The following is a 12,359-nucleotide window of genomic DNA, read 5'->3' as shown; positions in this document are numbered from 1 at the left end:
CTGATGATAGGGAAAGACTTGCTTTTGCCATTTTACTGTTTGCTTTCTACACGTCTCAGTGCTTTTTTGTCCCTCATATCCTCATTACTGCCTTCTTCTGTGTTTAGCTGATTTTCTTGTTGTGATACATTTTAATTCCTAAATTTGATATGAGGTACTACTAAGTATACTAAGTATGACATCTAAGGACTCTCCTAACCAAACCATACAGAGAGAGGTCTAAGATAATAAATAGGCTTCTACCTCCTGGAGAGGCTCCTCTGAACCGCCTGTCTTACTGCTCCATCTCTTTCCCTGCACCACCAGCCCAGGGACAGGGGAAGCAAACAGCAACTCCTGTCTATGGTGATCATGTCAGTGAGTCGCTGTGTTGGGAGGACAAGGCCCCTCTACCTTCAACACGATGGGACACAGAATATTCTTCTGCAGGGTGGTCAACACTCTGATTTCTTACTCTTCATTCATTCTGTATGTGTCACATACCTCTGTCAGTCACTTGATTGTGTGCTGCTTCCTCCACCAGCAATTACTTTGAGATTACGATTCTTTATTTTGCTTCCAATACCTAATATAAAAAATGTACCTGCCCAGCCTCTCCGCCTTAGAAATTATCTAGTCTGTTCAGGTTTTTGTGGCTCATCTTGCACAAACTAGCTGTACTTTCAATATAAAGGCAAGCTGTGAATTGGATCCGTGTGCAGTGTCAGAGGTGGGACTCTGAGCTTACTCAGGACCGCATTTTAGTCATCAAAACACATACCGTAAATCTCACAAACTGTACGTCTGGCTGCCATCTTCTGTATTTACCTCGTGGATTTGGGGAGGGCAGTTCTTTCTTTAGTAACAAAGCCTGAGGAGATGATAAATAGGTTTGTAAACCCCTCCTTCTCTCTCTGCTTCTCCCAGGTGCATCATTTCTGGCATGGCCTCAGGAAGCATTGTTCTGTTCTACAATGACTTCAACCGGTGGCATCATGAATACCAAACCCGCTACTGAGGTGGCAGCTGGGCTTCAGCCTTGCCCCCCAGCCTGGGCACAGGAGCGCCCTCAGCATCTTTCTCTTAGAAATAGCAATCACATCTGAATGTAACTTAAATTTGCTCTAAGAAGCAAAATATTTTTTAAAGTTAATTGCTATTTTTGTAGACCTTGCTTGACTTTTTTGGGGGGAATAGCAAAGCAGAAAACTGGCTGCTGGGTTCTGTAGTTTAAAAAAAATCTATATTTTTAGTCATAATGAGAAGTCTATTTTCACCAATTATGGAAGTAATAAATATACAGTGGAGCAAGCAAACCCACTCATGCTAGCTATATTATGGAAAAACACTTCCCGTTTATCTGTCATCTTGAGAAATGTATGATTTTAACAATAAGGAATGGGTTATAATACTGGGATGAGGGAATTTTATTTACGCTGTACTTTGGGTCCTGTATTTTTCCAAACAAACAACTGTGCTGCTTCAGCACTGAAATTTCTGGGGATTTAAATAGCAATGTTTAAATTACAGTAAATTTAATTTAAAACATCTCAATGAATTACTTCTATCACTATTATTCTTCGAGCATGTTTTCGGCCTAGAAAATTATGGTTTGGGGGAGGGTATTTTATCTTATTGTGTGGTTATCATAAAGGATCTAATGTTATCGCAAGTGTGAAATATTTACAATGTTTTCCTGACCTGTCCTCTTCTGAGCACACCCAAATGAAATGATGGAAATGCTCTTGGGCTCACCACCTCTGTTTTTCCTTTAAAGTAAATGCAAGTAGCAGAGCTCACTCCCCGAGGGCTGACTGTGCTCACGCACTGAGGCGGAGCCGTTGTCGGGGCTCCCCCCACCTCCCCATCCCCGCCCCGGGCCGAGGAACAGAGGCTGCTGGGTGCTGTGGGGAGCAACCCTCGTTTTACCTGCTGTTTGTTGTTAAACAATCTTCATCTTCCTTTTGATTAGCCATTTGTACTACAAAAATGTCATTTTGGTGTTGTAGAATTCTACTTTTCTAGCAGATTGCTGTGTGGAATTCTGTGAAAAATATTTGAGAAAAGGTCTGTATTGAATAAATAAATTCTTTGTAAGTTGTGAACTCTGCGTTGAAACTGACATTCCATCTCTATTTCTCTTGCAACTTACTTACCTAAAAGGGGTCGCCTCCTTTTTCCTACACGTTCAGCTCTTCTCTAAAAGCAAAGATTTTAGGAATGGAACAACTCGGTTGCTTGCCAGAAAAATTAAATAAAATGGTATTTGTTTTGTTGGTAATAATCTTTTTCACTCCTCCTTTTGAAACGATGATAAAGTTATTTGCAAGGAAAATGTCAAACCCTGGTTCAGTCATAGTTTTTGAACAATAACCAATAGGTGAGCAATTCTTTCTTTTGAATGAAAACAGGAAAATGGGCATTACGGAAATGAGAACACGAGACCTTTAACAAACAAAAGACCAAAGGAACTTTATACACTGTTCCGTCTAAAATCCACCGTTGTTTTATAAACCATTAACAAAACAATAGATGGTAAAATGTGGGAGAGGGGAAGTACATCCTAGAGTCAAAGACATACCCAAGTTACTGACTGGTAAATGAATATCCTCACTGGTACTAACCTGTGATATCACACTTTGGGAACTTTGGGGAAAGTGGTAGAAGAAAATTAGGAATATCTAAGTGATATGCCAGGCACATGATACTTCAACTACCTATTTCAACAAGCCTGAAGCAAAGTTCATGAAGCAGCTTCCTCTTGGAGCCCAAGAAGAAAATCGGTGCCTCTACCGCCTTTATTGTTTAAAACTTACAACTGTGGAAAATCCACTGCAACTTAATACCTTACAACTGGCATCAACACACAACTACAGCCAGCCCCCCACATCCGTGGCTTCCACCAACCACGGACGTAGAACCTGCGGCTGCCGAGGGCTGACTGTATCTACTCATAAAACGAATCCCGCTGGCATCAACACAGGGCTTCTTAGGGGTAGACTCTGTTTAGTACTGTATATGTTAGGGTTTACTCAACATTCACTTATTTTATCCAATTTTCACTCCTTTAAAGAAAACTACTTCGAATAAATATAAACCAATTAGGGAAAAAAGTCAAAACTGAGGTGGCTTGGGATGAAACGGGATGACCTACAACAGCCAGGAGCCACGGCGGCACATTCAGCAGGTGGTGCGGCTGAGTGTGCGGAGTGTTAAAATGCACTGCCTCGGGAAAGAAAGGTTTCCCTCACCGATGGTGTGGATTCTGACGGAAACATCATCAGTCAAGTCCATGAGCCTCTAATTTAAGAAATACCACTGGATCTCTAGGAGAAAGCATATGAGGGCTTAGAGCAGAGAGAACATGAAAACCTGACAGGCACATGGATGCGAACTGGTGGACAATCCACTCGGGAAGCTTGTTCCCAAAGTGGACCAAACATCCACAAATAAATGTTCCAATAAATTAATCCAACGAAAAGGAACAATTCTGCCTTGAGATAACCCCACACTTCAGTTCTGCTTGTCAGCATGCGGGACGGTCCCCTGCCTGGGACCCACGGAAGCCGGGTGTAGCACATGAGGTCGGGAGCTTACCACCAGGCTGCCCATTCCCATTCAGCTCCAAGAGCAGAGCCCAGCCAGGGGCCTGACCGCACATCTGGGGCCGTGTGTCCTCCCACCTCGCTGTCGGAGGGGCAGAGAGATGGCAGAGATCACGTGGGTCACGTTGGCAGGCAGCCAGGGAATCTGGATGCAGCCAGACCACACGTCCACTTTGCACTTTTTTCTGCAAATATAACAATTTAAATGGCACATGACAGTTTAGATCCACCAGGATAGGACTTTCACAGGAGAGATTTTCACTAGGGATCTTTGATACGTTTTTACCAGACACGATTTCAGGAGCTCTGACCTGGTTTGCTGCTCCTTCCTGCAGCAGCCCCACCCCCTCTCCATCACTGCTGAAGAGCCCAGCAGCCCCGGGACAGATTCCTTCCACATCAGGAAGCAGAAATGTCTTTAAACAGTCGGAAGGATCCCACACTGAGCTTGATGGAGCAGCTTTGCCACTTTCCGGCGTGCGCTGGATGATGGAGGAGCAGCCAGCCCCACGTCATCACGTGACATCACATTAGGCCAGAGCATGTTCACAGACACAGAGAGGGGGACGACGTGAATCTGAAAATCTGCATAAACCATGCGTATCCGCAAATACGCCCGTGCCTCCACTTGGCTATTTCTGCCCCACCACAGACGGAGGAAAGTGTTTTCTACTTCAACTAGGAGAACAGTCAGCCTTACCACCTCCCTTTTTTTGTAGCATAAAGTTTAGTGATGTTAATTCTATAGGCATCGCAAGTTATCCCTGCAGGGAAAAGCAAGGAAGCTGGCAAGGCAAAGACCATAAAGTAGCAAATCAAAAAAGTAAAATTAAAAAAAAATGTTTAATTCTACCTTTTCTATTTCCTCTCAGATGAGTGGGAGAAACGTCTTTTGGATCCTTCTTTTCAATAGATAGGAAAAGTGGAGTCCATGATGCATTTCCTGGGTCCCCCAAATCACATGATCACCATATAAGAGCCCAAGGCTACGATGAATGACACTGACACATCACTCCCTCCCCTGCCTCTCTGAGCCAGAAATGCAGATCGCTCAAACCAGAGGGCCTCACATGCTTCTTTCTAGAGAACAGGGTGGTCTGACCTGCAGGCAAGGGAAGCAGGTGACCTACAAATGTTCCTCTCAATTCCACGGCAGTCACTTGCCAGAAACATGCAGTGAATTATTTTCCTGTCTCGAGTTCAGGAATACTTTTCCTTTTGCCAAAACCAAGATGCTGGGGGAGCCTGGCAGAAGCAGCTGGCTGTGCTGCAGCTTCAGACTTGGATCAGCTGAGAGACACTCCCCAGGCTTGAGCTTAGTGCCAGCACAGAGAGGTGCCCAGCCTCACACCATCAAACTCGGGCTGAAACCCTCCTGACCGCCAAAGGCCAAGCCGCCAGCTCCGCCCCAGATGAAGGAGGCTTCTGTTTGAGAAGGAGCACGGCACGAGCAGGCCAGCCTCTGTACCAAATACCTTTTGCTTCCGCTCAGCTGCTCGATGATGGTAACGCACCCCCACTGAGTTCAAGGCTGCAGGTTTTATCACAGAATGGCCCCTTAAAATCCATTGGCCAAGACTAACCAAAGTTGCACACATCCGCCTCCCTCAGAGAGACTACTGCCTTCCTTCACCTAACAGAACTCACACGCCCCCGCCCTGGGAACTTCTCAGCCGCCTCGATTTTCTACCACTTTGTCAGGTGTCTCCCCCAGCCCATCCCACCTCCACCTTAGGACACAGACGCTACCCCTAAAGCGTCCCTGACCACCGGGAGGGGCACAGCAGCTCCCAGGACACCTGCCCCGGGGCCGGGAGAGGCATGTCCAGGCTCCGTCAGCTCGAGACCCATCTGAGTTTCCTCATTTGTTGAACAGGGATGTTAGCTGTTCTCTCGGGGCTCAAACAAGACAGTGTGAGGTAACTCTGTAAACTATGAGCTTTTGTTATTATTTAGCACCTTGGCATTTCCCAGAACTAGACAATCGCTCCTTTAGAAAGCAGCGAATTCTGTCACCGGGCTGCTTCTGTGACGCTGCGTTCACACCTGACCCTCATGCCTCCTACCCACTGACCTCGGGCCACCACCCAGAGCGCCCAAAAGAAGTCTGCACCCCCTGCCACAGAGCAGTTCACCGTGAAGCCACACATCAGGCGGAGGTGCCTCTGGGTTTTCCTAAGCAACACCTGACCGCTTCTCCACCAGTCCTTGGCTCCCCGGGCTTTAAACCCCGCGCCACCCTGGCTGCCTTCTTTCGGGCGATGGTTGCTTCATCTGCACCGCACACCCCGAGGCCCCAGCGCAGAGCCGTAGTTGGGAGGCTCGACTCACGCTGCCCACGATCTGCACGGATGTCTCAGGATGCAGCTTAAGGTTATGCTAACGTTAAAGCAGTTCTATTGGCGCCTAAGGACGTGGTACTCTTTTCACTCCTCCCCTCCCAGATCTCTCCCGGGAAGCACTGAACGCCAAGGCCTTGGCCACTGAATCACAGGACTTCACGCTTTGATTTCACATCTCAGGTTTGGATCAGTGCTCTAACCTGCCAAGATCGTCTTAAATCAGTCCATCCCATTTAAAACAGTGGATAAGGGTTCTTTCTGCATTGTCATACACATGCAAAACTAAACAAAACAAGGAAACTGAGTGCTGTGGCCTTTCTTTAGAGCTGCACTGTCCAGCTTGGCAGGTGGAGCAACACGAGGCTATTAAACGCTTGAAATGTGCCTGGTCCAACCTGAGATGTGCCATACATGTCAATACACACCAGGTTTCAAAGACTTAGGACAAGGAAATAAGGTAAAGTATCCCAATGATTTTTTTTTACATTGATCACATGTTGAAATAAAACTTTAAAGGGATGCATTTAGATATATTGGGTTAAATAAACTATACTATAATTTCACCTGTTCCTTTTTAGACTTTTTTAATATGGTACCAGAAAATGTTAAATGATGTGGCTTACATTGTATTTCCATGGGATGGCAAACTGCCCTGAGAGTCCTCCTCCACGACAGGGTCACTGGGCTTCCCTGGTGGCGCAGTGGTTAAGAATCTGCCTGTCCATGCAGGGGACACGGGTTCAGGCCCTGGTCCAGGAAGATCCCACATGCCGTGGAGCAACTAAGCCCGTGCGCCACAACTACTGAGACTGCGCTCTAGAGCCCGTGAGCCACAACTACTGAGCCCATGCGCCACAACTACTGAGCCCATGCGCCACAACTACTGAAGCCCGCACGCCTAGAGCCTGTGCTTTGCAACAAAAGAAGCCCCCACGATGAGAAGCCCATGCACTGCAATGAAGAGCAGCCCCCGCGCACTACAAGTAGAGAAAGCCTGCGCGCAGAAACGAAGACCCAACGCAGCCAAAAATAAATAAATAAAACAAAATTAAAAAAAAAAAAAAAAAGACAGCGTCACTACCCAGCACTCTTCTCTCAACATGGTTTATCTGTTCTGAACTGTCCCCCACCTCCTGATTCACGTTTCCCAATCTTATTCCTGCAGATATTCTGGGAGAGTCATGCCAAATGCTGCCATCTGTGTATTCCATGTACTTTCACGTCACGGCAACCTTTTTGAAGAAAGAGAGACAGACTCCCGCTGACTCTTGGCTGGGCCCAGCAGGCGGCCCATGATGGCTTCGGCAGGTCACTGCTTCCCTTGCTCTATTCAAAGGTCAACTTCTGTAGACATGGCTCCCCTGCTGGAATAAGGGGATGAACATAAACCAAGCACATGCCTCTCTCTCAGTGCGGGAGCGGAGGAACCCAGCAATAAAGGACCTCTATTTAATTTGGATCCTGAGACCAGAATAAGAGCTCCATAACGTTTGCTAAACGTGTGGGTGAATGAACAATTTGCTTGTGGTGTTGGAGCCTTTATTTAGGATCTTCATCTAGATGACCACTCATGTCCAGGCCTTGATTTACCCTGGACAACAGGCTGCCTTCAAAAGGGCACAGGTTTGATGTCTGTGGAATCTGAAACCACAGGATGGCTTGTCTCCTGCCAGTTCTATGACCCGGGTTATGTCACCTGACTTCTGGGCTTGTTCCTTTACCACCGCTTAATGCTCTAGGTGTTTGTGGGATTAATTACTAAAGAACTGCTTGGCCACTGCCAGGCCCCATTGCCACACCCAGCTCAGGCCACTTCTGTCTCCAGGCCACCCAAGGGTGCCACAGAAAATGGGAGCATCTGCGGGACGGTGCTCCTGCTCCTGTCGCCAGTGACTGGCACTGCCCTGGCCATTTATTTTCCTAAGTCTTTAGCAAATGTCTTTGAACCTTGCAGTTTGAGAGACGGGGTCGAGTTTCAGGCTCCGATCAGTACGCTAAAGGCCTTGCTCCGTCATTCTTCCATTTTCATTTTCACTATCCTCATTTTTCTCCTCTTTCTTTTACATCAGCTCTTCACTTCCATTAACAAATATGTTTCTCTTGGAAGCTATGAAAAAGCTTGCTCCTTAACCAGTGAGAAGAGCGACAGGCAGAATGTTCTGGACCTGCCCATCACTACCCTCTCTCGAAGCCTGCACCCACTGGAGCTGTGCGCCCAGGAAGCCCATCTGCATTCTGTCACCTGCCTCTGGACTGGATCACAGGTCAGCACCAGCCCAGAGAGAAATCATCACACAGCAATGCGAACGAAGAGAACCAGAGCCGAAAGATATGGTTTCAAGCCGTGGAGCTGTACAGCCTTGCGAAGCTGGGGACAGAAGCAGTTACAGGCTAAGCCAGAGCCCAGGCAAGCAGACGTTATAAGGGAACAGAAACTAAGAGTCAAAACGCCATGAAAGAAGCAGAGACAGGAGAGCACAATCTCTGAGACAGACACAGACAGAGGAGAACAGCTGCTCCAGCTCCCCTTTTCCTAGAAAGCCTGACCTTCCTGTCTCTGGTGCCATCACAGTCCTCTGTTGTACACTAATAATCTCTATTCGTTTTTGAGCTTTTGTTGTGTGAGTTTCTGCACCTGTAATCAGACACACTTCCATCCAGGTGCACCTCCGTGTGTTCTTCCCAAGCACCTCTCTTCCCCGTTGTGACCCCGAGACAAAAACAAACACTGGCACCAGCCGGAACCTGGGCCGGGGAGGTGTTGCTTTGACCACACACTCTGCAAAACCACCACGCAGGAACCTCTACCCACCCTGACTGCTATTTCTCAAGGAGGAAAATTTATTGGATACACTTGTAGGCGGCAAAAGTCTAACAATGAGAATGAACTACAGGCCCACCCGTTTAGAAGATGAGCAGGTAAAACAAATACACTGATTATATACAATCATTAAAAAGAGCAGGGTGGTGGAAAAAAAGGAAAAACTGCCAGCAGCCTTCCAGAAGGTTAGTAACAGAGGATGTCTGCAGGCACCTTCCCGCCCAGTCCCGACTGTGCCCCGCGCTTCCTGGGGGTTGTTGCCGCCGCTGCAGATGAAAAGCAGATGGAGAAGGGAGGCTCCGGCGGCTCCTGGGGCCGCTGGTTGGTCCTGCTCTGCCCGCAGCCGGACCTGGAGAAGGAAGCGCCCCGGCGACGCGGCATGCACCACGCCTCTCGTTAAAAAGCCCCAAGGACAAGGTCGTCAGCATTTTCTAATACGGTCGTGGGAAGTCAGGGAAACACAACTTCTAGGGAAGAAACGGCCTTCCCTGCGGTCTGCGCACAAGTCCAGAGCCAGTGTCGTCCTAGACGAGCCCCCGAGGCTGGGCGGAGCGCCGGGACCAGGGGGTCCGCTCGGGCTCCGAGCCTTGCGCGGGAAGCCAGCCCCCGACCCCCGTCAGCAGAGGAAGGGCGCCCACAAAGGGACAGACGCAGTTCTGAGTTGCTTGTAAGAAAAAGGGAGCCCTCCTGAGTTTACTTAAATAAGAGAGAGATCTTGGTGCATCCAAAGTGTTTCTATAAAAATGCGCTCAATGTCAGATAAAAGTTGCACATTCTCCTGGTGACGCCGTCAAATATCCACTGAACTGAGAAGACAGAGAATTTAAACGAAGCCACTCCGAGGACCTGTCCCCGAAGGCGACGCGCACAGGCCCCTCCAGGACCCGAGCGGAGCGCGCGGGAAGCGGTGGCCCTGGAGGCGCGCGCTGTCCGCCCCGGCGATGCCACGCGCGGTGCGGGCAGCGATGCGGGCGGCGGGGGCGGCCGGTTAGTCGCGGTGCCGGCGCCAGGTCCCCGCCCGCTCGCACTCCGCGGCGGCGGCGGCAGGAGAGCGCGGGGGCGACTCCGGGGACGCAGGGGGCTCCGGGGCAGCGGGCTCCAGGCCGGGCCGGCTGCCGTCCGCGCCGAGCTTGCTGCCGAAGATCTGGCCCTCCTTATCTAGAGCCGTGTTCTGAGAAGAGAGCAGGAGACAGTTAGCCCGCCGCCTCGGTCCCGGCACCGCGAGCAGGGCGCGCAGAGCATGCACGGCGGGAACAGGAGAGGAGAAGTAACGCCCGGCTGCCCCCGACGGCGGCCCACGGGCCAGCCCGTCCCCGGCGCCGCGGCCTCTGCTCCTACTGCCCTGGACGCGGCCTGGGCAGATCCTCCCCGGCTGCGGCTCCCAGCTGCCTGGGTTGAGCCCAGAAGAGTCCTGGACAAGAAGCAAACCCCGTAAGAATGCGAGGTCCCTGACAGCTAACTCTTCTAAAGAAGGTTCCCCGTCGGGGATTCCAACAGTACTCACAGGTCACCCATAGTAAGTACCTCCCACCCCCCATCACACCGGTGCCCGTAACCTATGGAAGCCCTGGGAGTCGATGGTGCTGCACTACCCATCTTCCCATCCCCCACCGTCTCCCCCCTGCTCTTCTCTTTGTGCGGGTGTCTTATCCTGTTACACCCCCAAGGGCTTTAACCTGCTACCCTGCTCCAGGGGTGCAGAAGTCGTCTCACCTCCTGACCCTAGCCTGGGAGGTTGGCCCTGACCTGCCTTCCTCCTCCTCTGAGTGGGCTTGAGGACCTGCTCGGCCGGGGCCAGCGGCCCTCTCACTGGGTTTTCCAAACGTGGGGAGCTTTCGGTTCTCAGGCACCTTTAGCTACAAGGCACGTGGACCAGAAGTCCTTTTGTGGTCTAACCACCTTGAGGGGGAAATGCACCACTGATTCTTCCAGTACTCTGACTGGAAGGAAAAAAAAAAAAAAAAGTCTGGAGAAAATATGAACAATGGGGCTTCCTAGGACAGACTTGGGCGGCTGCCTTCGGGACACTTGGTGTCAACTGGACAACAGGTTGTTCCCAGCTCGGGCTGAACGCTCAGGGATTGCCAAGGACAATTTCCGTTACCTGGAGAAGAGGTAACTGTGGACAAGCCAAATCAGAAACTCAGCATCGCTCTTTAACAAGCTTCCAAGCTCCCAGTATGAGCAGAGGCCAGGCCACCCCTCAGTGAAAACACTGAAAGCGGGGAGAGGTGGCATTCACTTTTTTCTACCATAAAACTTCCCCTGGGTAGAAGAAAGCAACAGTCCCACAGTTATTTCTCCTCTTCCCTTCCCGTCAAGAAGACGCATGTGGGCAGCGGAAGGAAGCAGTGCCGTGCAGTTAGTACATACCATCGCCTGGGACCTAGTCAGAGGAAAGCAATGCAGGCGGCGTGAGAGGCAAGAGGGCCGAGGAGAGAAGCAGGGACAGAAACTAGACTTACTTTCAACAGAAGCAACACAGTCGAAACAGTTTTGTCTTATCTTAAGCCCAAATCCTTTCCCAACTTCCCCCCTGAAAGAAGCATAATCCCCGAGTGGGGAAGCACGCTTTTTGAATCCATCCTTTCTCCAGTCAGCTACAAGGCTACGGAATGCAGCGAGAAGGGGTTTCTTATAATTCCCTTTCCCACCACGAGATGGCCTCTTCTGGGCGAGGTGGTGAGCCCCCTCTGCAGGTGCACGGTCCTTCCTTAAGCATCTAAGGAGAAGCCAGAGCAAATGCAAGTGCATTCTGAAACCACAGGCCCCTCTTAAACCAAAATCCTATCCAACGGTGTTCTCCTATCCCAAAGCCTAGCTGACCCTACACTGTCTTACCGATAAAAATGCATCTTTGGAAATGTATTTGGAGAAAGAGAACAAAAGCCTTCACAAAGGTTCCCATCTTACGCTCTCATTCACAAAAAGATGCTTTTTCACCTAAGTGAAAAACAGCCTTTAGCAGGAGAACGACTGGAGTTCTCCTCCCGTGCACTCGCCAGCTTTTGGTCTGGGAAGGAAGGCAACGTGGCAAGGCGAGAAGTTTTAAGTAAAGTTTCCAAGGCTGCGTTTGGCTGAAACGGGTGTCAGTAGGTACAGGAGACCTGCACCCACATGAGGAGCTGACAGCTGGATGCTGGTGTCAAAGTCCCAGAGAAGCATGCAGATTTAAGAGGGGTGACAATTAGAGGCGGCTCTGATGAAGCATAGCATGTTGAATACCAGAATTCTGCTCCGGGGTCCCCAGAGTCTCAACGGGGTACAGAGTGAAACTCTGAAGTGTCTCTCAAACTGTCAAATCAAACTGTCAAACAAAATGCAGACAACAGCATCAACTTGACTTTCTTGCACCGTTATTTACCATTCCTACCCTATCATTTTCTCACCAGAGCCTCAGGCTCCAATCCTTGGGGGGGTGTGGGGGGCCGAGGCAGAGAGAACACTGGGGGTGGCAGCGGAGAGCAAGGTTCCGTCTGGGAGCACACAGCCGTTCCTGAGGGTTCCGCCTTGGAATGTTTATACCCTGTTTCCACTGCTATTTGTATCTGTAGGAAACCACATGAGCCTCACATACCCCAGTTATGAGAACATATAAATACCAGGGAGAGT

General features: G+C 49.8%; 2 protein-coding genes across 10 annotated transcripts in view; one reads left to right on the top strand and one right to left on the bottom strand.

Annotated features, from left to right (window-relative positions):
• Window positions 1-2,084, top strand: part of LRBA (LPS responsive beige-like anchor protein) — a 767,039-nt gene extending 764,955 nt beyond the window's left edge. For both annotated transcript variants that reach the window (XM_060116154.1, XM_060116148.1), the window contains exon 57: window positions 907-2,084. In XM_060116154.1, coding sequence (XP_059972137.1) covers window positions 907-997 — 91 coding nt within the window. In that variant the 3' untranslated portion in view covers window positions 998-2,084. The remainder of the gene's footprint in view (window positions 1-906) is intronic.
• The window catches only part of DCLK2 (doublecortin like kinase 2), a 170,615-nt gene continuing 160,196 nt past the window's right edge, over window positions 1,941-12,359 (bottom strand). For 4 of the 8 annotated variants that reach the window (XM_060116169.1, XM_060116176.1, XM_060116184.1 and 1 more), the window contains one exon: window positions 8,750-9,918. In XM_060116169.1, coding sequence (XP_059972152.1) covers window positions 9,736-9,918 — 183 coding nt within the window. In that variant the 3' untranslated portion in view covers window positions 8,750-9,735. Of the gene's footprint in view, window positions 2,024-8,749; window positions 9,919-11,740; window positions 12,055-12,359 lie in introns of those variants that run through there. The other 4 variants (XR_009534088.1, XR_009534089.1, XM_060116201.1 and 1 more) reach the window with 3 other exon arrangements.

Source organism: Mesoplodon densirostris, chromosome 1 (assembly GCF_025265405.1).
Source record: "Mesoplodon densirostris isolate mMesDen1 chromosome 1, mMesDen1 primary haplotype, whole genome shotgun sequence".
Taxonomy (NCBI): Eukaryota; Metazoa; Chordata; class Mammalia; order Artiodactyla; family Ziphiidae; genus Mesoplodon; species Mesoplodon densirostris.
This window is presented reverse-complemented; position numbering and strand designations above follow the sequence as displayed.